Source organism: Chelmon rostratus, chromosome 8, assembly GCF_017976325.1.
Source record: "Chelmon rostratus isolate fCheRos1 chromosome 8, fCheRos1.pri, whole genome shotgun sequence".
Taxonomy (NCBI): Eukaryota; Metazoa; Chordata; class Actinopteri; order Chaetodontiformes; family Chaetodontidae; genus Chelmon; species Chelmon rostratus.
The window spans coordinates 20,385,653-20,411,485 of NC_055665.1; the positions used below are offsets into that span (position 1 = coordinate 20,385,653).

Sequence of the window (25,833 nt, forward strand, 5' to 3'; positions counted from 1 at the left end):
TTTTGCTTGTTTTGTTTGGCTATGCTGTGATTCACTGAATACTGTGGAGCTTCCTGTGATGTTTTGGCATTATGATCAGGTGAGCTACAGTCAATCGGCACAAACACAGGATCAAACTGTAACACTACTGGCGAGAGGACAAACAATTTGTGTCTTTAGGCTAGATATAAGTTGGATTCACAGGGATATGACGTCGGATTTCCATTGCATAAGGAAACAAATTAAATGCACTCAGCACAAACTATGCATTTGTTTGTGAGTGAGAGTCAGAATGAAAAGAGCAGCCATTTCCTGGGGGGGTGTCAGCCAAAAGAAGATGCTTTTGTAGCTCTGTTGGACCAACACTCCACAACATTCTGTCCCCCTGCAGCTTTTTAGCCTCTCCTCACTCTCTCTTTAGTCAGCTCTAGACCAAACTGGACAAACTACAACCAAAGACCCTGCTTTTAATTCCCTCTCCACACATACTAACTAACTAATAAACCAAATATACTATTAAGAGCATATAAAGGGCTGATTAAGAGAGGCTGGGAAAGGCAGGAGTGTTGGCAACAACGGCAGTGACCTGAATCCACACCCTCACACACCTTCTTAGAAGCAAATCTACAGAACCTCGAGTGCTTTCTGGATGGTTTATTATTGGTTTCTCATCCCGGCTAACACATTCCCAACAGTTTCACTCCTGAACAGAGCATGTTAGCCATGCCATGTGGATAAACAAGTTGAGATCCAAAGTCATTTCAAGTTACTTTCGCTTTAAAATCTTAACCAGACACCCGGTGAGTCCCACTCTGGAGAGCACCTCATACTGACTTCAGAGTGTGGCTTCGCACATTAGTCTTCGCTTTCATTTCTAGTCTTAAATGGTAACACTTCGTCTCTACAGACACTAGTTGAGCTGTTAAAGCAGCGTATAAATTCTTCTCAAGATAGCCTTGAACTTACTGGAGAAAACCCTACGATGCCATTTACCTGATAATTTGGATGATGCAGGAAATAATCCGGACATCCGGCCACAGCCATGTTTTGTGCTCCTGGGCTCTTTCGCACAGTTCGCTCGGCGGGATCAGTTTCGATACGAGATGGACAGAGCGGAACCTGCGGAGGAAGAAGAGCAGACAAATGGAGGTTAGTGGAAAACTACAACGGAAGGAGGGGGAGGGTGAGAAGGTCCAAGAGAGGAAGGATGAAGGAAGGAGAGGAGGATGACAGAAGGAAGATGAAGTCTCGGTTCTGAGGAGACAGATATAGCACAGAGCACTTCTTAACCCACATAGACCCACAGTAAACAACATCAACGAGCAACAAGGGAGGAACGGCAGCTGGTTAGAAATTGCGAGACGTAAGCAAAATAACCGAATCGCATTCAAAATCCACTTCGGTACGAGTATTCCTCCTTCACATTTTGATCTGCAAAGCTGCTTTGCAACACAACCAATTATTTTGCAAAAGGAGAAAAAAAAAAAGAAACTTCGTAGAAATCAATCAAATCCAGCTTTCCGGCGAGGTGAAGATGGTTCAACAGGAATTACTCAAACTACCAGGTTTTCACATTTGATTTCCACTATCATGTAAAGACAGTTTACTAGAGAACCGAGTCTTTGAACAGCATTACAGAGCCCTGCAGTGGTTTGTGTAATGTTTATTATTTAGTGCATGAATTGGAGCCAAGTTAAACCACACTGGCTTTTATTTGGATGATAAAAGAGCTGAACTAACTTTACACTACTACCACTGCAGTCCATTTGTGGAGTAAAAAGAGGTTTGCTATTAAGTCGTGCATCATATACAGTCTATATTGTGGAGCTTGGAGACTCTAAAAATGAGATGTGTCCCTCCTAATGATTCTTGTCATTGAGGTTTCTACAAAACCTTTTTTTCGTCCTGACCCCGACCCAACCGGCAAACCCAACATACTCCACCACCCTTTCATTTCACAATAATAAATTAATGAACAATCTGCTGGGGCGTGGTCTTTGCAAATCAGCACCACTGTAATACAAGCTACACCTCAGGGGACTTTAAAGGAGGTCTTCTACTCTATGAAGCCTCCCTCCCGGCCATCCTTGGGTCAAAATAACCACAAATTCAACAACACGGACTTTAGTCTATTTGAACTTCTTAAAGTTGGTATCCTATTAACCTCTTGGCACTGCTGCCACTGAACAAACACCTGTAAACACCGACCCAAAAATACCCTGCAGGCACCTCTCCAGGTCTTAAGTTAGACCCCAGGGTATATTTGGAGCCAAACAGCTCGGGCTCACAACTATGACGGTCTTTTATGCAGCAGTTCATGACCCCCTGTTGGTATTTCAAAAATATGAACTGCCATTTTATAGTCTGCTAATATTATCCCATGTTTGCATTAGCGGTTGTGAGCGGGCTGCCCTTGCGGCCATAGAATGTGGATATGTGTGCGCGTCTCTGCCTCTACATGTGTTTCTGCATGCGTACGTGTACTGTATGTGTTTACATATGCTGAGCATGTGTGGCTGCGCGTGGGCGTGTAAAGGCTCTATTTTTAGGAGTTTTCAGGGTCTTTGAGAAGCTCTACTTGTGTTTCTAGAGTTGTGTGTCTTGCTGGCCCTGACCGGCGAGCAAGCGCCAGCGTGCAATGATAGAGCCGCTCTGATCCCAAACAGGACGCACCGTTAAACTGCTAAACTTTCTGATAGAGCCGACGCAAGCAAAATGATAAAGAGCGGCATCGTATGACCCGTTGTCCGCGTCAGAGGGCTGAAGTATTCCCAACAGTCACGCTCCAAGGAAAGGTGAGAAGCCGGCCATCATACTGAGGGGTGATCGTTTCAAAATGGAGATGAACGGGCGCTCATTCTCAGACAGACACGCAGATGGTGTTGCACGTGAAAATAACTGTGTTAAAAAAAAAACAAAAAAACTTGAAGGTCAGGTTTTGGAAAGTTACAGAAATTATTGGGCACAATTCTGGCGTAGGAAAGGTGTGGGGCGGTTTCTGAAGCCATCCAACAAGCTTCTCTGATGCAGTGTACTGACCCTTGGACAGCCTCTGACGCAGTGTACTGACCCCTCATCAATGCAAGATGGAAAATTAGAGGAGAGATCGAGCAGGAACATCTACTTAAGCGTTAAGTTTGACAAGTCTGAAATGCTGGAGGCCTGATTCTTGTGTCAGCTGATGAGATAAATAAAGCTGTCACTCACAGCTCTCTCTTTCTAATTATTTCTTTAAAGAAATAAAATTGAAATAAGCTTTTTTGTACCTCCAAAGCTGGGCTAATGACCAAACCATGAATGCATTCTAAACAAAGAGCTTGGCACCACGATCACTGGGACCGCTGAAAGGCCTCGCTTGTAATGACTGTGTGTGTGTGTGTGTGTGTGTGTGTGTGTGTGTGTGCGTGTGCGTGTGCGTTACTGTGTCAGTCCGTGTGTGTGGCCTGGCCGGCTGGCATGCTAGGGCTGCTCGTCATTTACACATTATTTACAGACACACAGTTTACAACAAAAACAAAACAAATTAACATCAACCTAAACTCTCCGGGCAGCCCCTCATTAGGCGCCACACACTCGCTGACTGGCTGTGGCTGAACTGTATGTTTATTATATTGCAGGAGTCAGGAGGTTGCACAAGAGGGACCGAGGCAGACCTCAGCGAACTGCATCAGAAGCCAAACAAAATGGTTGTGCCTCATTGAAGATTACATCCTTATCAAAACTGATACTTTGGTTTCAGGGGGTTTAAATATTCAACGTGAAATGAATTAAAAGTAGGGCCTTTCAGCATCCCTCTTTGGCATAAACTCTGCTTCATCTGTGCGTGATTAAACATGGGAAAAAGCTCCGGCGTTCCATGTAGCATTAAAATACCTTACAACCCAAGTTTCAAAGTGCTCATACGTGCCACAGTGACTCTCAGTGACTGATATATTGACCAAACACACACGCACCTATGCTTAATTGCTCCCTGACACAATCAAAGCCATTCCAGCGCGGGGATTAGACCCTCTCAGAGCCCTTTGATTCGATTCCTTCCACTTCAGCAGTGCACTGAAACCTAACCATCTCTGACCTTGACAGTGCAATTATCCGGACGCACTAGAAAGGCGGACTTTGGGGCACGGCGGCTGTACCCAGCGGTGAGGTGACAGCATCTGGATTAATTAAAGTGATTTTGGCTCAGACCTGCATGAGGGAGAATGTTCGCGGGTGGACTTCAAACACCAGGGCCTTAACAACACCTATCACGAATCATAAATCCTTTGCAGCACCAGCACCGACCTGTGTGAGACTTCACCGCAAAGACACTCCGCTCTGTGTTCTGCTCTGCGGTTTTACCAACATCCATCTGAAAGTGTGTGACTTTATTATCATTATTTTAAAAGATCCACGCTGCTGGTTGTAGCCCACTATTTTCAAATCGATTTATCTTTCTAAGTCAGGGAACTAAATGTCTGAGTTTCACGCGACCACAAGAAAGCTTGTCAACATCCTTTCAGCTATGCTAATGTGCATTTAAAAAAACACGAGACAGGACCTTTACTGTGATAGATTAGCGATGTCACGCAGGTTTCCAGTTGCTGGAAAAATTATAGCTCACCACTGGAAAAACATCTCTGCGTCAGAAAACAGGCACTCTGTATGTGATTTGTACTTAATGAGCTCGAACATGCAACGTTATACGGCACTGCACTTGAGCCAATAAGCCATAAACACTGAGGCAATTATTTAGTTAGGGCTTCCCTGTACTCGAAAGTCAGTTTTACTCATCTGTAGTGGTGCAAGTGCATATTTGACCCTAGAAGATGCATTATAGTAAACAACAAATGCCACCACTGTGTTGAAACTCTACTGCTGCTGTTGGGAAACTCACACACTTTGACCTGTCAGTGTTCCTCACTGTGCTGCAGGAGTCACTACTGAAGTGAAACTAAACTTTAACTTTTGAGAGGAATAAGAGCCTTTGACCTCTGGGCATTTCCCCTGAGCTCTGCAACGACAAGAACAAGTGCAGCACGGTTTTGTAAAAGGCACCCTGACCCTGAACGCGCACTGGCGGCACCCGCATGCTTAGTCAGTCTTGGGGTTAATGTGCTGATATGTGCTTACATCTCAAGGGTCCAGCTTTAACATCCCATGGTGATAAGCCCCGAGGAGAAGCCAAAGGCGAAGCCTGGGGATCACCAGAAACCCGGGCTATTTAAAGTAAAGCCTAATTGAAACAGTAGAAACATTTCCCTGAACAGTTCTCCCCTTTTACACGGTGGTTGGATCAGTGGCTGACCAGCTCACCAGACCAAAGATGGATGGACTTTAGCGGCCGCGGCACCGCGACTCTGTTGGCAGCCGATGCCACGAGGGTAAATATGGCGTACAATGCAAACGCACTGATCCAAAAAGGGATAAGGGATTGCAGAGCACACACAAACTTTCAGACAACCTTGCTTCTCTGCAAATGATAAATATACATTTGGGATGATGCATACTAACTGTCATTATGGTTTTAAATAGAGTCATTACTTCTTTAGGCCACAGCTTCCTCCCATATTAAATAACAGGTTATTATTAAGTTTTTCCCTTCCTTAAGCCTTTCCAAGGAGTCTAATAAAATACCTAGAGTGGAAAATGGAAATATTAAACTTTTAACCTCACAGACTGTATGTAGGCCAAGCCTGAAATAAATAAGTGTCTTGTGAGCTGCACTGCCAAACATACCCTGTAAACTAAGGAGTTGATTTTTTTTTTTTTTAAAACCTATCCGCCTGCCTGTTGGTCTGGGTTGTCTGTCTTAACTGTCAACCTGTCTATGTGTTCGGTTTGTCTGCCTCTCTGTCTGCCATCCTGCTTGGCTTTTTGTCAGTCAGTCTGTTTGCCTGTCTCTCTCTCTCTACCTGTCTGATGTCTCTACTTGTCTGTCTATCTACCTCCCTGCTAACCTCTGTACATTTCTGTGAGGCGTTCACTGCTCTATATATATTCCTGTCCTTTCCTAATTGGGAAAACATTCTAAATGGTGGGGGTTATTTATAGTGGGGCATCCAGAAACATACGGTAGCATACTTGTGCAGTGAAGCACATCTACTCAAAGCACATCTACTTTAAATCAGTTTCCAACTTTCACTGATACTGAATAAAATCAAACACACTGGATACGGATTAGGATTGGATTCACGACGGCTATTCTGCGGTTGCCAAAGCTATTACTGAGTATTTCCTTGGAACAATAGAAACACTGACAGTCTGTATTGTAACTTACTGGCACATAAGTGTTGAAATTCAGCCAAAGAGGGTTTCAGTTATGCAGCATGCTTTGTTCCCATACCGGTGTGTTCAGGGGAAGGTTGGCTGCCACTAATATGCAAGGTTTGTGCAGCTTTTTAAGAGTAAGGTTCAAGCACTTTCAAGGTACCTAAACCAAAACTTCCCTGTCTCTCGCAGCCTTTATCATCACATCTAAATTGTTACTATGAATACAGTTGCAAAAAATAAAGTTTACAGAATGCTTTTATACCCACAGCAATCAATGTATGTGCCTCTTTGTCATTTTACCAGCTGTTCACATTAACTTTAACTGTATGTTTTGATCATGATTATTTCATTGCTTGTTAATTTCCAGTTTGGGATCCATACAAGACATACTTATTCTACTCTACTCTAGCTTTGAATGACGAGTGAAAGCACCACGAGACAACAAACCCAAACACTTATGACGACGGGATCATTTCATTCCAAATATGAAAAATTTTTGGTTTACGTGACTGATTGTGTAGATGAAACACCAAGCTTTTTAATGAGCGCATTTCAATTCAAGGTTTTTCAGACTTTTAAGACTTTGTACAAACAGTGAATGTGGAGTTGCTGATATTGATACAGGTGTCTCAAGTCTCCAGTCTGGATCTTTTGGCAAAAAGCACAAATCAGAATGATGATGATTCATTGTCGAATGAGACCATTTTGAGTATAGATAGTTTTTTATCAAATGTATTAAATCTATAACAAAATAACCCAGCAAATACCATTTCAGGTTACCTTTGGAGTTAATCAAACCTCTTTCCCACATGGAACCATAAGCAAAAAGCCCTCAGTGCAGCATGTGTGCAGCTCAGCTGTGCAGCTGTGTCAACTACTTCGCCTGTGTGTATAATTGTAAAATGTGTTCATCTCAGTCAACTTGACTTCAGCTGATTGGACTGGACACAGCTTAACACAGGGCTGTTCAGCCCTGCTCAGCCATCTTTGGAATGCATGGAGCACATTCTTTCCATATGGGGTACCTGGTGAAAAAACATGAGCAATAGAGCGAACCCCAACCTCGTGAAATGGCACGCATTGATTTGTGGGCCAGCCAGGGATAGGGTGGATGGTGAGGAGGGAAAGCCAGGAACATATGGCAGAATATGTGTATGTGTGTGTGTGTGTGTGTGTGCATACGTAATACAAACACAAAGAGACACACACATACCAATTGTAAGCTTCCTACTCAGGTATCATAAGGTCAAAAGGGGACTTTTTATGCCTCTAGGGGTCAGGTAGTGTCAGGGAACAAAGTGTTTTATCTGCTACACCCTGGGGTAGAGGGTCTGCACAAGACTGTTTTCTCTGTCTCACACCCAACTGCTCCTGCAGGATTTCCGACCATCACCGCCCCTGCAGATGCACAGTCCTGTAGGGATTCTGACCCCTCTGATCACTTGCGATCTATTAAAAATCTGTCTCCCACCTCACAGGAAAAATTTGTGCAAAAGAAATGATCAAAGAGATGCTCAGCTGTTTAATAAGCCATGTTCCAAGTCGCGATCTTTAAAAAAAAAAGGAAGTAAACAGAAACAGCTTCAGCTCGAGGCACGGTGAAGGAAAATTGGATAGAACATTATGGATCACATGTGGTTTCTATGGAAGCTAATGTAATTCCCCTTTGAGACACATATAAAGACGCTGGATAATCAGACTACTGTTCAGATTAGGGATGTCAGTTGTGACATAACGCAGCATTAATGTCACTTGACTTTTGTTACTGTAATACAGCACATGACACGTATGAGTTCCTGGTGGTTTGCATGTTGTCTAGTTTACTGGAGGACGGTACATTCACAGGTTGAGCCCAATGATAAGTCCGTTCCATGCCGGCCACGCTTGTGTTGGGTCCCGTGGGATGTGTGGAATCCCGCTGCAGCCCGGGGCATCACTGAGACAGACAGACAGTACAGCTGGAACAAGCCTGACATCACTTATCTTCAAGTGGAAATGTCAGAGGCCTCAAGAGAGCCACTGCTGCACCCAAGGGGAGTAGTGACTGTGTACAGTGCATGTGTGTGTCTTCAACTATGATTTACAGTATGTCGAAAAGTGCTGTCCAGTTTTTGTTGTAAGTCTTTTACCAGTTTTTCTTGGCAGCGACACCAGAGTTTGCGAAACTTCTTTTAATAAGCGTCCTGCTGTTACACTCCAACTCCAGGAGGTGAGCGGCCTTACAGGTGAGCAAGTAGCAGGTTAAAGCAAGGTTGTGGCAGTAAGAAGAACTGGAGCGAAAGAAAAGAATATACAATTTTATTTCAAGCTAATTGCTGAGTAAGAGCAGCACTACTGGAAAAAGAGAAGACTGCGTTGATTAAAAGTGGGCTGAGGTATCGCAATTAAGCAGATGGCTATTTGGCTGGCGGTTGGTACTTATGACCCGATGCAACTCTAGCTATAAATCTGATGCATTTCTAGGGGCACACCCACAGCAGCTTAAGAGCAGACTTTCCTATAATGAGCTGAAATGAGTTGTGAAGGATGATACAGGACAGCCGGGTGAGAGGACAGAACAGTACGTGCCAAAGTTAGCAACTAGCTGGTGAGCTCCTCCTATCCTTTCAGAAATTCTCTTTGTGTTTGTGGCAACTGGCAGACAAATAACAAGCTCGCTATATCAACTTTATGACGTGATAACATGTCAAAGTTGCTTGGTTCCGCTGCCCCCAAGTAGACAAACAAAAATCAGTTGTTGCATGTTTAAAGATTTTTAGAATTTACACAAAGGGTTTTTGAGGGTTACCTTTAGGAAGGCCTTGACATTTTGTTTCTCATGAATTGACACAGAATACATAATCCATCCTATCACAGATTACTAAATGAGGAGCTGGGCGACAAAGAAATGGTCCCCGACCATTCCTCTGGCCACACCCCCTGTCTGATGTACCACACCAAACTCACCCAAGCCTCCAAACGTCCTGTTAACCCCTGCTGCACTGTAACGCACCAGCCACCTCCCTCTCCTCCAAAACCCTCGCCCAGCCCCAGCCCCGCCTATCCGACCCCTTCCCTCATCCTGCACCGCTCCAGTCCAGAACATAAACAGCGTCTTAATTCAAGAAATGGCACGGATCCAACTCGGTGTCTGGGGACTTGTGGAGAGCCCATTGAAGTGAATGTACTGACCGTAACCCAACCCCAAGAGAGGAGAGGTCAATTATTCTACTGTATATGTTTAAACTAGCCAGACACCTTAAGTGAGACCGTTTAGCGTGATGCTGTGAGTTATCAAAACTTCCTATGGCGAGGCGACCTATAGCTGTATGTGAGACAGGGAGTGATATGATTGGGAAGATAAGTCACCTGCTCCACTGTATCATGTTGCTGTGGGCTGGAGATTGTCCCTCTGATTCCCACACGCCTTTAGCTCTGCAGGCAGCCCGTACAATGTGTGTATTTCATACCGGTAATTCCAGAAAAACTGTACAGAGTGAGGTCCTCATACAACTGTAGATCACTAAAGAATGGTTTGACCAGTAGAATTTACTACAGGCAGTAGGCAACAATGACTAGTGATCCAAAAGTGTTGTATTCCAAGTAACTCTAAAATGAAAATTGCACATGATTCCAATTATCAACTTTCAAGCCTGTGGTGGGTTTCTGCAGCAATGCAACACTGAAAGACGGGGAGAGAGAGTTGAACAGAGCATCTCTGTCCTCTGTTTTAATCAGCAGATTAGATGGTAGTCACTCCTCACTGGATGTGCTTGTTGCACATGTTGATTAGTCATTAATTGGCAGCTTTCATTATTTGAGAGCAGCAGCGTAAAGTGGGGCTATAAGAGAGGGCCTGATGTCATGCCGGGGGAGGCTGAATAGCACCAGTCTATGAGAGAAAGGCCTTTTGGAAACGTGGACAGTGCCTAATTGGATGAGGATTTCATTGGGCTGCTTGGGAGAACTGGTCTTATGCAATGGCGTAGATGAATGGACGGGGCTTGGGAGCAATTGTGCTTGTGCACAAGTTGGCTGTAATGGTGGCCCCAGAGGACTACGTTAGGTGGGTTCGCCTTCTCATGACACCATCTTCACGACACCTGTTGGTAGCGCATAGCTTCTTTAACTGACCGATGCTACAAAACTCACAGATCTAATTTTAGTCAAGAACACAAAGCTGGTAAAAGTGGCATGGTATCTTCATCGCCCGTAACAAAAGGAAACATCAAACCCAAATAAAACTGACCTTGTAAGTAAAACATTTAACTCGTATAAGAGAAGGACTGGAGTTCTCTGTGACCAATTGAGGGGAAAGGGGAACAGGATTTATTTTACTTACTTACTCACAGGAATGCTAACAAACTTGGCTGGCTGAAAGAAAAAATCATATTAAGAAGGACTTAGCGTAAGTCCTATTTCTGAGTACCAAAGTACACCCATCTAAAGCCCTGACAGCTTCTACGTCTGAGTGGAATACTAGAAAACCAGAGGGCAGAAAATGCAATTATGTACAACAAAATACATGCATGCATGGTCAAAAGTGCTATACTCGGAGCGTGAGAGGGAATCGGAATGAGGTTTAGGACAGTGCTATAATTCAAGAGCAGAAAAATGCCTGTATTGTTCCGAGGTTTCACGCTGGGAAATATTTCTGGGGGGGGAGCTGTTTTTGTTTTTAATCGTACGGCACATCTACCAAAGCCAACTAACCATGGTTTGTTTTGATCTCGCGTGTCAGATTCCAGCTGGTACGGTGAGACGCAGATCAGCGGAGGGAGACAGATAGAGATACAGACAGTGAAGCTAGGAGACAGAGGCGAGCTACAGAAAGAGACAGCTGATTGGGGAAGACAATGGGGTCGACAGACGGACAAAGAGATGAAGATTATGCGACAGACACGCAGAAGTAAAAGCAAGACAACACAAGAGCAAAGGAGGAAATGGTGCACATGCACGTTAAGAGAGATCATTTTGTCCGACACATCGCCGTGCATCCAAACCACATTACCTGCACCCACCCGTGCATGTGGTCCCTCAGGTGTTCAGTTACCTACAGAATAAAGGCAACATTCTTGCCTCTCACGCAGGCTTGGGTTTCAGCCACATTTGGACCAACACCAGGCAGTGAGAAACTCAATCCACTGTACACTTTGGTGGTTAGACAAGCAAGCATTGCATCACCTTGGGTCACAAGTGGAAAGCGGTGAGAATTGTGTTTGTACAGGTCCATATTTACAGTATGGAGGAGGAGGAAGACGAATAATACCACAGAGTTTTTCCTCTGGCAAGGCCTTCGGTTCTTAGAAATGACTCCTTACAAAGCAGAACACGATTACTCAGCGGTTATGGCTGAGATACCAAGTTAAAACATTAACTGCACTGGACTGTTAACGATAACTGGTCACATTAGTCTGAGGATAGGCAATCTGTGGTAACATTTAAAGAAAGCAAATGCAAAAGTCTGTAGCTTGTTTTACGGCTAAGTCTGTGGGAAATGAACCCAGTGTAGCACATTTTAACAGAGGAGAACAGCATCTAGAAATTATGCCTGAATACGCAACTGAGCACAAACCTAAAGTTTAGCCAAAAAAACAAACAGCAATCTCCAACATTACTGGGTTGCTTCTTGACCACTGACAGCTCGGCTGAGGGTTTTGGTACAGAGGGTGAAGTTGCTCCACTTTTAGATCCAGGCAGAGTCAGTTGACTGACATGAACTGTGCTGTGGTCCCCTGGCAGGCCTGGGTTAATGGTGTCATGACATCAGGGAGGGGGTATTAACAGTGCATAAGCCTAGACTAACCAGTGCTGAATGACTGCTGGCTGACGCAAGACCCAATGGAATGCTGCCTAGAGCACGACCACAAGCTCTTATACCACCAATACCAGCTAATAGGATATATTTTCCTGTTGAATGGCAGCTGAAACTATATGTATACACACTTATGCGCACTTGTACATCAAGAAAAGATCTAACATATAAAACGAGGCTCAGATTTTGGTTATGCAACAAATCTCTGGGGTAAATAATACGGTGATGCATACAGTATTTCAATCAAAAGCCAATGGAGTGTAGGCAGCAGAACCAAATGCATTTGAGAGTCTCTCTGAAAATAAAAAATAGCAAAAAAAGCACACAAGTCTGAATCCTAGAGCGAGTTGAGTATAGCTTATTGGAAGTATAATTATGTGCAATATGTGCAGTCAGCAGCCTTTTGGCAGCCTGTAGTCTTGCAGAGTTCATGCCCCGTCATGCCTGTGCTTACTGAGCATGGACTTGAAATAGCAGGACTGGTGCTGAGGGGGTGAAAGAAACCGCAGCTCGAGCGGTTGCCATGTGCACAGAGATGTGACCACAACATAATTAAATGAAAGAAAGCAGGAAATAATGGGCAGGGGCAAGGAAAAGAGAAATCCTCTTTGGTTATGAATGGGAGAGTGTCAAAAAAATCACATGCTTGAAAAGACACAACTATAGCATGTTTTAGACTGTATGTGGCAGGAACCACGTGATCAAACTACTTCACATTCAACCACACTTCAGAGGTTAACGTGCAGAGGACCATGCATGGGCGCAGTATCTAAATGCTCCAGTGTAGGTTGCCAAGTTGAGTGGAATATCAGTAGTTGGCAAGGTAGTGTGTTTCACTTCAGTGAAGTGAGAAAGGCTGCTGTGCTTTGCTTGCCTTAATTCTGAAAGGTATGTTGAGGTTAAAATTAAGATATACTAAGAACTTTAAGTATACAGGATTTCAAATTATCCAACAGTAATAAGCCAAGTAAGTATTGCATGACAAGCCCAAATGCTACATGCAATCAAAACCATACGACACAATATGCTTACAGCTCGGCTTTATTCAGTATTTCCTTTCTCCCAGAGGTCCCACATATGGAAATGAAACATCAATAGCTCTGCCTGTGCAGCTGACAATCCCAAATGTCGGCATACCCCTCGTTTCTGAACAGCAGAGACGGTTATCTCAGGATTCCCCTTGAAAAAGTGCACTGGCACAGTACCTACAAAATCTTACCCTGTGCATCAGTCCCCGAGTGCCTCCCAGTCAGAGCCCTGATCTGCATTCAAAACACACAGGCCAACATCGATAGTTCCAAGAATCATAAATTTGGGTGGTTATGCAACTTTCTGCAGACGCCACATGCAGCCAATAAAGAAATTGATTTGGAGGAGGGCCCAAATGACGGAGCAGATTAGAGTATCTATGAAGAGTCGCTTTGTCAAGACGTTTCCACATTAAGTTAGATTAGATAATGATCAGGCTCTCTCTCACTCACTGACCCTTTCTGTTAGTGCCACCATCAATAACCATTGCTTCTCAGAGCACTGTACAGCGGATGCGAAATACTGTATCATCAACCTGACCATAAGCTGCACAAGGCTTTTAAAACAGATGTCACAATGAAACAATAGAGGAGAATACAACAGAGCCCAGAGCGGAGGAGTGGTGCATCTACAGTGACAGTATGCATTGGTAGCATCTGGGAAATAGATGCATTTGGCGGAGGCTTGGAGACGAATGAGTGGGCGAGGGATTCCTTCAGATTTTCACATGGTGCAGCCCAGCTTGATGAGCCTCCCCGGCACACTCCCTCTGGGAGCGCTTTTTGCTGTTCCTTTGATTCAGCTCCAGACCTGCTTCACAAGTGCACGATAACAGCTTTAACAGTCAGCTCCGTGATTAAAAACTTCTTACTGCGTTAAGCTGCGGTGGCTCTAAAACTGATTCTTCACTTTGCTGGGGACCCCCTAGCACCTACCAAAGGACCCCCTAGGGGTCCCCGGAGCTAACTTTGGGAACCTCAGCAGTAGGACTACATGAGTATCCCTGGGAAAAAGCCTCTCTCCCCCCTCCCCGCCCCCAAAGCAAATGCTGCCAAAAGGATAAGACGATAAGGCGAGACTGGCGAAACTCTCACAGAATTGAGTTTGGGGGCGGGGGGCGCAGCGCGGGGAGCTGGAGTCCTACTGGATAGAAAGTAGGCTATGGGCCACCGTAGACTGCTGTTACGCAATTGTAAACAAGGCAGGCTGTCGGGATCAAAATACTTTCCCCCAGGAGAGACTCCAGACACAGGAACTGTTGCTAAAGGTGCGGAAAAGTGCACGAGATCCAGCGGCAGCTTGTCCGCACGCGCAACTTAACGAGCCCCGGAACGGTGTACGGCGGAAGCTCTCCACGAGTGAAAAAACACACACACACAAGTCAACACAAAGTTGAATGCAAGAGCCCGACACAATGAATAAACTTGTTTTCAGAGTTCAGTGACCGGCCGCTACGTTGTCAGGGAGGAAGGCATGGACCCTGGCCCCGCGAGGCGGTTACGCGCCGAGCGCACATGTGTTCAGTCCCGCAAAACAGTGCGTGTCATTACAGCAGCACATTAAACTTTTATCACGCGCACTCGCTGCCCACTCCGCGTGGACTTTCTGGTCCTCCCCCGCCTCCACAGGCACGGGGAGCGCGACAACGGCGTCTTCCTCCGGCAACATGCACTCACCTTACAGCCGGATCAATTGAAGGGAGGCTACGGCCGCCAGAGACAAACGCGGAGAGTGGCAGTCCGGAGATGAAGGGACACTCGGCAGCGGAGGATCAGGCCACGGTGGTCAACATTCCCGGACTGGACAGATAGACAGAGGCAAGAAGAAGAGGAGGAGGAGGAGGAGGAGGAGGAGGAGGCGAAAACAGTGGCCGCAAAGACTGCAGGCAGCTCATCTCATGCGGCCAGGGAGGACACACACACACACACACACACACACACACACACACACACACACACACACACACACACACACACACACACACGCACACAAACCTACACACACGCACGCAAACAACTCCTCCCCCTTTAGACAAGACCACGCCCACGAGTGAGGGGTGATTAATGCGGCGTTCAAGTCCTATGGGAATAAGGGCGTGTTCAGAGGATTCCGCTTCTTTTTTCCTTCGAGGGGCTGTCTCTGGCATTGTGAGTTCAGTGTGTTCTGCATTAAAGCGCACGTAGTCAAGGATTTGTTCATTCTGAGTGAAACAAAGCGAGTAAAAGAGGCTGCCGAGTGTGTAAACATACCAGACGGTTAAGTTGTTTTGAAAAACTCATTTAACGTCCTTATTAAGAAAGACAAAGGCAGTTGCTCAATGGCAAAATGTTCCTGTGAAAGAAAGTTGCATCACCTGATCTGTGCGGAAAACAAACTTCCAGCATCCTCCACTACACCTTACAGTTAGGAAATAACCACATTCGTGCTGAGGGCCACGCTGATAATACTAAGTTCCCCTCTTAATCGAGAGTGAGAGATGAACACCCTTTAAAATGGGCTTTAGATGCTTTAATTAGCTCATAATCTATTCGCAGCATCAGTATAAAAAACTAAATGGCCGCATTTCATTCCTCAGTTTCTCATGCATGGCAGTTTTAAAGAACAGACTTCATTCTTTAAAGTGAATAGTTAAACATGAATGTATAAGGGAATAATGGCTTGACTTGGGTCTATCCTGCTTTAAATGGCTACTAGGAGAAACATAATGTCTACTGTCCCTCAAAACTGAGGGCTTTGATATTCAGTGCAGATCAACATATATACTGATGTTTATTGGGGTGTGAATAAAAACGGAAAGTGTACTTCAAACACTCAGCGGGTTCTGATGCATTCATCACATACATTCATCAGTGAATATTACAAATTCAGCTTTCTGGACTTTAATCTGTATCACTGTAAATATTGTGTTGTGTCCACACTAAAAATGTATCAAATTAGACAAATTTACTTTCTGTTTCTTCAAAGTTCATGCATGTATGTCAGTGTTACAAATTATAACCAAAGCAGTGACATGGCAAGAATATGGTTATGATACACCATGATTAGACTAAAGTTAAGGACAACACTTTTAATTAGAAGCCCTGCTCTGACAAGCAAAATGAGAGATTAAAACACCAGTGGCTGTGAAGTATGCATATTGCACAACTGGGGGTCAAATCTCATTGCACCAGAGTTACCTTCCGGGCACTGTTGTGTTTTTATCCCAGTGAGCCTTGTGAGGGCATTGCACAAGACCTTCTGGCATTTATATGAGAAACATGAAGAGGTGTACATTCAGCTCATGTGTTATTGCAATTTAGACTGGTAACAAGCAGTAGAGATTAATAAAACATTTAGGGGAAATGACTTGACTGAACCCCACAGCACTGTCAGATAAGTGACACCAGTGATAAACCAGTGTTCAGTTTACTTCTCATACTGCCTGTGATATTTCAGACCTGGATAAGATGAAGTGATGGGAAAACACCATGGGAGTCTGAAGTACAAAAGGTCACCAGTCCTGAGCTGTCTGTGTGTATGTGTGGGCTCACACTGTGTCCCCTCAATGTGTAAACACACACTCGACGAGAAGACATTGCGCAGCCATCAGCATCACACACATTCTTACATACGAGCACACATCATGTCACTCATATAACAAAGCATTCTTCCTGTGAGAGCCGCAATGAGACATGAACTAAACACGCATTATGCTGATTTCACCTCATCAGACATTCAGCATCACACAGGCCTTTTCTTCAGATTGATTGATCAGATAGATGGTAGGCTACCCAACATCATAACACAAGGTCAATACAAACCCCTGCTGATAGTCGGTCTCACTGTGTCCATCACTCATAAGTCAGCCAGTCAAGACTAACAAAGCTGTGTAATATACGCCGAGGCAGTTGGTGAATGGTTTCCATTTAAGTGTCTCATAGGACCACGGATGAGTATGAGTACGCCATAGAGGGAAATCAGCACTTTATTTGTTGCTCATCGCTAAGTACAAAAAAGCCACATGTAAACAGTCGATACAAATGCGATCTAAATTGTATGACTGTGTGATCAAATGTTTATTAGTCAACATGATGATGGGCTTGGTGACATGCAACATACACTGTCGTCCCTGCCTCAGGCCTCTATGTGAAACTGTTATGGCAACAAATACACACTTGCCAAAAAGGCTGGGAAAGGCGCAGAGCCAAGCCTAAATGAATTTATTTCGGTTGTATTATGTGGTGCGACCTTCTGGTAAATCTTGATTCAGAGGCTGTTTACGTTGCCGGTATGGTTAAAATGGTTTGGAACCATAACACAGGCACGAGCTCAAACACACATATGTACTCACAGCAAAAATATCACTCACACCCACCCGTACACAGCCTTCAGAGATTTGTAAGGCAGATTAGAATGGCTGTAGAGCGAGCATGAATTTTGAGCCACAAAAGAGCCTGTGGTCCTCTGCAGGAATTTACAGCTTTCTCTGGCCAACAGAGCCGAGATCTCCCGACTGCACTGACTTCTCCCACCGCCAGAGTCGACTAAACATCACCCTACAACGGTCGGCAATTCACATTTTGTCTGGGAACACCTTTGCACTCAAAAGAATAAGTTATTTAAAGAGAACTAGTATTTGTTCATGATAGGCGAAACAATAGAAAGTGCGCAGTTGCATGTCACTTTACTGAGATTTCTCCACAAATGTGCGTCTACACTGTGTATTTCCATGTGCTTTTGCAACTAATGTGGATATTTACATCATTCAGTTTCTTCTTGGGAAGGCGGAGGGGTACAATGACTAGTGTTTCAGGAATCAGGAATTCAGGTTAGGTTCAAGTTCTGTGAGAGTCATTTCGTGTGACCACATAGTGATGAGTCAGGGCCATGAGCTGCTGCCTGGAATAGTAGCTCATCTGTGGTATGGCAGAGAGAGAGAGAGAGAGAGAGAGAGAGGTTGCAATATATTTCATAAGGACAGCAGGATGACCACAGTGCTGGGAATGGCACTGGCATACCAGAATCATGCTTTCCAGGGCAAGGTTCATACTGCCATGAAAATCTGTCTGAACACTATTATATTTAGGGGAAAATGCAAATCCTTGGCAAATACCGTAAAAATACAGGAATGTCAGCTGTCACTTGATTACAAAATTATTTATTGAATCAAAAATCAGGTAGACAAAAATAAGTGTGCGACCTTCCCAAAAAACAATGTTCACTTTAAAAGCAAAAGCTTACAAAATGTTCACACGATCAGTGAAACTGCTTTCTATGAAAGAGTTCAATCAAATCTTTCACGGTGAAGATCTATCTTTAGTTTACAAAATATACAATGCTACAATGTGCTGTAGGCTATTGTGTGCAGGTGAAATGATCCAGCAGAAAGGAAACAACCTCTTAGTGAGAAAAACTAAACAGAAAAGCTCTCAAGGTTTTCACTCTCAGGATAAAACATACAACAGTAAAAATATTGAACAAGTGCTGAAATTGAGCATAAATTATAATAAATCTGTAGAAAACTTAACTCAGATTTATCTCATCATCCACATTAGCAAGCAGGCATTTACACCTGAATATGGATCCTCTATGTTTGTCTTCATTCTAAGGATGATTCAGCATGGACATCCTACTTTATCCATTTAATGGCAGTGGCTCTCTATCAACCAGAGCCACTCCACACTGTGTACTTCACCCACAGAGGTGACACACACAATTCAATGACAATAACCTAAATCAAGGCCACTGATAGCCTAAACTACTGCTTTCCTTCAGCTGCTGGTTTGTATTACATAGCCACTGGTAGTGACTTGTTGATTAATGAACTAATCTCTTTGCTGATGGTGACATCCACCATTCATATATTTCAATAACAGTACTCCAATAAGTGAAATGTCAAGGAATGGAAAAGTTCACCTTAACTAATATATGAACCATCAAAGGCATCGTCAGTCATTGCTACTGTACAAGCATAAGCTTCTGCAGGACACTGACCAAGTATGACAATGTCTTTAGATTTTAAGCAGCAGCACAAATGACGGTTAGAAATTAAAACAGGAGCACATTGAGCTAACAGGCACTAGTCAGTCACCACCACCTCACTCCTCATCAGAGCCAAGAACTGTAGAAGTTGGCATTCTGGACCAGATCTGGATAAAATAAAACACAATCTGCAAATAATATTATAGCATCAAACGTTGTCCACGGATCAATCCATTGTTTTCTGAGGTGTACTTAAGTTTCAATCATCTTAATGGGTTCAACATATATTAAGTTCAAATCTGGAAACATCATCAGATGCAGCTTATTGCACCCATTTCAGAATTTTACAGCAAACGTCACATACATAACACTGACTGAGCAACATTATAAGGCATCCATAACTTAGCTGTGGTTAAAAAAAAAAGATCAAAACAAAACAAAAATCTAGCAGTAGCACAAGCCATTTAAATTTGCTTTCATTGGCACACATTTTGTACAACTTTCCAGTTAAAACTACTGAATTCAAGTACAGATGGCGAGATATGTTTCGGAACAGCAATGTGTCATAAAGATGGACAGAGAAGCTAACTGAGAGATCTGATATCGTGAGTAGAATTAACGACAAACCTTTCACCTATGACACCTTAATCAGAAAGATGTTGCTGGTGTTTGGCTACTAAAAGAGCAATATCCCCTTTCCAAGAACAACTGTTAAATCATTCTCCGTCTATACAAAATTCTTTGAGCATTAGTTTAAACATAAGGCCCCAGATTGGTAGTCAGAGCTGAGAAGCCCCTTATGAATAGTTTATCTAGATAGCATGTAGAGATCATGATTTCTCCTTATTTTCCTTTCTGTAATTTGTGTCAAGCATCAAAGTTCCCCAAAACTTTCAAACATCAATCACTCAAAATGTGACTCGATCCAGTTTTCCAAATGTCTGTTACAAAAGCACAATGGCAAAAAAACACAAAGACTGAAATGAAACTTGATAAATGATTCCTCGCTGCGGTGACGCGGGCTTCCCCTCTCACTGCTGAGGGAGCGTTGAGGAGGCTGCTCGGATCGTTCCCAGTCTGCCGTTAACTTTGACTGTCTTTGTGGGCACAGCGACCTAGTTAAAAGAGACACAACATGTCATGTTTGTAGTTCCCCACCGTAGTAATGACAGGAGTAATAGTTCATGGCATGCTGGAAATAATTTATCAGGTTCTGTGGTGTCTAACTGGATACTGAAAAAAAAATGCCTGAACTGAATTTTATGATTTTATTTGTGAATTTTGTTCTTCATCAGATCTGAAAAGAGATGTTTTCAAAAATTCCCTGATTATCTCCCTCCTAAAACTATTCATTCTTTGCTGTTGTTTCTGTTGACATGAAAATAATAATCGTAATAATAACGCAAAAACATTTCTGGAAACTAATTTTACACGGCTGCTGACCTGAAATTGAACTTTTATCTTATTGCAGTATTGCTGTCAGATGAATCTGTGAATGTGTTACAGTCTGAACTTCATTTCCAGTTTCCCGGCTGCTGCACAGCAGGAGAGCTTTATTCTGCCAGTGATGTCTTCCAGCAGACATGAGAGACCAGACCAAAGATGCGAGGCACTGGTGAGGACGCTGGTTCGAATAATACGCTTTTCTGTTCTGTCTCTGCCTATTTTAATGACTGTCTCCTTTTCCTTTCGGCTTTGATACGAGCCTCTCTGGGTGAAATGAAGCTGCCTTGTGCATCAAGACTCATGAAAAACAAACCATCAAAAAAATCAAATCATCAAGATATTCGTCCCTTGCTGTGCTAATGCTAAACTTTAATTTACTCGTGCTATGTTTGTTTTATTTCTACTTTCTTCACCAGTGCATGTACACAGACAGAGCAGGTGAGACAGAGACTTGGAGGAAAGTAGCCTCTGATGTAATCTGATCCAAAGGGACTCGTTTGATGTTGAAAAGTTAATCGCTACCCTCATCATCACGCTTTCATGTAGAACTGAAAATTCCACCATGCTAATGCAGAGCAAACAAAGGGTGTTGAGAGCTCTGCAACACCCTTCACCCTGTGGTGTAAACAGATGCTGTATTTTCATCTATTTGTACCTTTCTTAGCCTCTCGGCAGCAGATCCAGAGCGAATAGCCTCCAGCATAGCCTCCCTGGCCAAGGCAGGGTTCATCGGGGCGTTAGCACTTGGATGTGGCACAGTGCTAGGCTTACCCTGGGGCAAGACAGGGGGAGGAGGCGGAGGTGCAATCATGGGCGCTGGTGGTGTCGGTGGTGGGGTGAAGACTGGAGGAGAAGTGCAAGTCAAAGAGGGAGGAGAGGGAGAGGAGGGAGAGGAGGGAAGGCCTGCACTTCTCTCCTCCTCAGAAGCCTTCCTGAACTTCTCAAGCTCATCAGCAGCCTCAGATTTGGTCTGGAGGACACAAAGGAGTGAGACAGTGGTAACTCTAGACACATAAACATTGGCGGGAGGCCAGCTGCTCTCACATAAGTGCATTTGAACTCACGCTGGCCGAGCACACAAGTGTATCTAACACCAGCCTCAGACACACACAAATTCTTTTCTGTTCTAATCTTTCTGCATTACATGTTTTTCACATTTCTATGATTTTATCTTATTTATTTTTGTACCTCCATTGTACGTAGTCATTTAGTTTATTTATTTATCCACCTTTTTCTGAGAAGCACAAACTTTTGAGTCTGATTTAGTCATGCAGCATTCCAGAGATTCCACTTCTGGTAAGAAACCTCCAGAATAGAACCACAGATGTTTCAGCTACAGCAGCACGTTTTCTGCCCCTTTCATTCCACATGCATCCTTACATGACAGCAAACCACAGTTCACAGTCCACACAGACGGATGGAAATAGACACGCGTGCTTGCATAACTTGGTTCATACATGGCTTAGTGAGCTGCTAAACAGCTAACAATACAAAGAGTTTAGCATTCACATTTTCTATTAAACATACTTCAGATGCTAGGCAGAATTGCAAGTCCATGCACAGCATACAGGCATGTTCTGTGAAGCTGTGCTAAATGCTATTCAGCACAATGACAATGCTAATGCTGATGTTTAATAGGTAAAATGTGTATGTTCACCATCTTAGTTTAGATTGTTGGTATGATAACATTTGCTCTTTGACACTATGAACAGGGTACAGCTGAGGCTGACGCGAATGTCAAAGGTTTCCCAGGAATTTGGTCATCATTGGAAAAAACATTTTGACCTAACAGTGGTGCTAGAATCACTTAAATCATTAGGATTCATTTCCTGGGAACTCTGAATATCTGAACCAAATTTCTTGGCAATCAAACAGTTGTCAAGACATTTCTCACTAAACTAAACATGCCGACCTCGTTATGACACAGGAAAAGTCACAGTATCAATGAAAGGGAATGGGATTCATGCTCTGGGAACCAGTACAGACTTAACTTTTGTCGGAGGATAAAAGTGGATACATTCAGGGGGGTCATTCAAGGAAGGTGAAAGCAACTTTTCAGATCCAGGTTTTATCTCCCTACCACCCCCCATGATACTGACATGGAGTGATATTGTGTTGATAGTGAACAGAGTGTTTTACCTTCCTCAACCCCTTGGAGTTCCTCTGAGCTCTAATAGCAGCCAGAAGAGCAGATCTCTCATTCTCCTCTTCAACATAAGATGCTTTCTTCAAGCTGCTGCTGTGACCAGAGGTGGATATCTAATAATGAAATAAAAAATAAAGTCAAAATCCCTTTTTTGTCTACCAGCCAACACCATCATCACTTGTTAAGCCTATCGTGTACTTATATTCCTGGCAGTGGGGTAAACGCAACCCCCTAGTTTTCAGTTGGCATTGTGATCACTCTCCTTGTCATCCATCCATCCATCTACAGCACTGTACTATGTATAACTTGAGCTCACCTTCTTGAGCCTGTCCCTGCCTCCACCTGTCTGGATTGCGTCCATCAGGCTGCTGTGCAGAGACGTCTCTTTCTCAACAGATCTGCAGATCACTGGTCTGAACTTTTTAACCGGCCCAAACACTGTCACCGGTGGAGGCCCAGGGGTCACGCCGCTGTCTGACACTGTGACAGAAGGTTGTGGTTTCGCATCAGGTGTCGGACCAGTGGCTGCCTTGGGCACGTCCCTCGTGTTCTGAAGGCAAGACATGGAGTATTAGGTACACTGGAATTTACAGCAACAATTTTGCTGTAAAGATTCTTCACAGTATATATTTGTCAGGGGAGACGTAACATGTAATACAGCATTTATGCTGCAGGTTTTACTCACATTTGTCTGGCCTTGGTATACTGTCTTGAGGGTTGTGGGTGGTTTGGCAGATGAATGCAGAGGGCTGCTTAGTGCAGGGCTGGGGCTTCTGGGCCGAATATGTTTAATATTATCTCTGTCATTGTTGGCGGTCGTATTTATTTGGGTGGGGCCGCTAGACTGAATGTGCTTATTCTTGGTTGTTTCCAGTGTATTAGAGTTTCCTTTGATGGATCCAACGTAACTTCCAAATCCTCCCCTGTCCGGTCTCACTTCTCCGAAATCCCTCTGGCTATCTGACACACTCTCTGGGTGGCTCGTAGATCTCTTAGGACCGGGAGGGTTGGATTTAAAAGCAGATTCATTCTCCTTATTATCTGACAAAGATGACTGGGAAGATTGGTGTGGATTCACTTGTACGGACCAACCTGATCTCTGGAAACCGTTAGTCTGCGTTTTCAAAGAAGCAGAGGAGTCAGGTGCGTTGGGGAAGGAGTTCGGTTGAGCAGAAGTCTTTGGGGTGTATTTAGCGATGGCAGACGCCACGTATTGGCTTGAGGTTCGTCTGGATGGTTTGAGGAAGGACAGGTCTTTCCCCGGGTCTGGAAGAATAGAAGGGGGAACGGTGGTTTTATAACTTGGCTGCTGAACGTGTTTGGACACTGAAACCTTACTCTCCACCTCTACCTGCTCCTCTTTAGCAACTTTGATGTTGTTCACCCATTCTTTAGCTTCTTCTTTCACCTTCTCTTTTGGCTGGGCTCTCTCTGCAGGTTTATGAAGTAAAGCCCGCATCATTTGCAGGTCCTCAGTCTTCATTGTAGTTCCTGACACTGCAGTGGGAGTGTGAGTGGGACTTTTCAGGCCATCTGTGCACTCCTTAGCCTTATCAATGAGACCTTTGTTGTGGGGCACAGCACTCTCTTGTCTCTCATTTGAGCTCCAAAAAGCTTTGGCTTTTCCAAGAAGTGAAGACCCATCACAATAATTAGTTTCCGACTTTGATGAACCACTAACTTTTTTCTGGGAGATTCCCACTTTCACCATGTTTCCTTGATCATCAATCTTAATGGCACCGAGAGTTGTGACGGCTGGCGCTCCCGTAGAAGCATGTAAGACAGAGGGTTTGGGAGGGACCACAGTGAACGTTTTCAGTCCGAAGCGTGATGTGACGTTGTGAGTGATTTTGCCATGTGAAGCACTGGAGCTGGAGTTATTTTGGTCAACGCTGTGCATCTCTTCATCTCTTTCTGTAGACCCTGTTTTCTGAATGGTTGGTGGAAGAACAGGTTTCTTCTCTTGCAAAGACTGAGCGTTACTTTTCACAGGGTCGGGTGTGATCTCAGAAATCTTGCTGTGTTTCTGCATGTCACCGTTAGATTTCACTGCTGACGTTGTTCTTTGTTTATCCTTTTTCACACTGTTTGCCTCTGTGATACCCATCCCTTTCATTTTCGTCTCGAGCATCTTTTCTTCCTTTTTATCACCTTTGGATTTGTTCTTCGGTGACTTCCGATACTGCTCAGGCTGCTTAGTATTTGCACTGCTGTTTTTATTAGTGTCAGAAGCTGTACAAGCATTGTTGTTTCTGTTCTGTAGCTCTACGCTGGACTTTTGACTGAAGCCTGGACCTGTGATGAAATAGGGTAAGAAAAGTCAATTCAAAATAGAAATGAAACTGTTTTAACTGTATTGCATTGATACCACTGAGCCTTTAAAGGCATGAAATGTCTACAGCTGCCCAGATGTCAACTACTGTGAGATCTACCAGACGTAGGCATGCTGCTCTTCGTACCTTTGCTACCAGCTGACTCAGTCCTGGTAAGTGGCTTTGCCTCTTTTTCTACGATGTTACGGTCATAGTCCTCCAGTACTTCATCTATGGCTGTGACTGGCACATCCATGTCCAGTACAGACACCGGCACCTCATTACTCTTTGTGGACACGGTGTAGGGAGTCTCCTCTTCTATATCTATGTGGTCTGGAAAAAGGGAAGAGACCAAAGGGTTAATATATAATATTTTGGTACTTTGGACACATTTTAATTTGAAGAACACTAAGATGCCTATAACTTATCAGAGTCCACTGAGTTTGGAACAGTCACTTATGGTCAATTTAGAATACAGTAATATGAACCATTTCAAGGCTATTTTACATAAAACTGCAGATGTATGGGATATTTCAAGTATATAACACAGTCTGATAAAACACTTCCATGTACTGCTGAAGTATTGTTATGATGGTTGACAGGTTTAATCCTACAGTACACATCTGTTGCTTTATTGGAGGCATGTACACCTGGACTGACAGGATGCCTCAATGAAAAAATATAAATCCAGTCGTAGATTATATGTGGATAGCCCCATGGCATGCCCCCTCACCTGCAAGGTCTGCTTCAAAATCTGCCAAAGTCTGATGGAGCTGGGCTGTGAGCTCTGGGTCCTCTTCATAGCTGTCTTTTAACCTGTCTGACTTTGCCAGTGGGCTGATGTAATTGTGCCTGAGGATGGTAAATAAAAATATGTGTCAGAAAGACATCTGCACACATAGACATGTAAAAAC

At 43.9% G+C, this 25,833-nt stretch overlaps 2 protein-coding genes across 6 annotated transcripts in view; both read right to left on the reverse strand.

The window, feature by feature from the left end:
- Window positions 1–14,884, reverse strand: part of grb10b (growth factor receptor-bound protein 10b) — a 68,051-nt gene extending 53,167 nt beyond the window's left edge. For both annotated transcript variants that reach the window (XM_041942367.1, XM_041942366.1), the window contains exons 1-2: window positions 14,731–14,884; window positions 973–1,098 (exon numbers count right to left, since the gene is read on the reverse strand). In XM_041942367.1, coding sequence (XP_041798301.1) covers window positions 973–1,023 — 51 coding nt within the window. In that variant the 5' untranslated portion in view covers window positions 1,024–1,098; window positions 14,731–14,884. The remainder of the gene's footprint in view (window positions 1–972; window positions 1,099–14,730) is intronic.
- A 3,304-nt stretch (window positions 14,885–18,188) lies between these two features.
- Window positions 18,189–25,833, reverse strand: part of cobl (cordon-bleu WH2 repeat protein) — a 53,597-nt gene continuing 45,952 nt past the window's right edge. For all 4 annotated transcript variants that reach the window (XM_041942974.1, XM_041942975.1, XM_041942973.1 and 1 more), the window contains 7 exons: window positions 25,653–25,771; window positions 25,067–25,252; window positions 23,293–24,902; window positions 22,924–23,157; window positions 22,601–22,720; window positions 21,117–21,431; window positions 18,189–20,130 (listed from right to left, as the gene is read on the reverse strand). In XM_041942974.1, coding sequence (XP_041798908.1) covers window positions 20,047–20,130; window positions 21,117–21,431; window positions 22,601–22,720; window positions 22,924–23,157; window positions 23,293–24,902; window positions 25,067–25,252; window positions 25,653–25,771 — 2,668 coding nt within the window. In that variant the 3' untranslated portion in view covers window positions 18,189–20,046. The remainder of the gene's footprint in view (window positions 20,131–21,116; window positions 21,432–22,600; window positions 22,721–22,923; window positions 23,158–23,292; window positions 24,903–25,066; window positions 25,253–25,652; window positions 25,772–25,833) is intronic.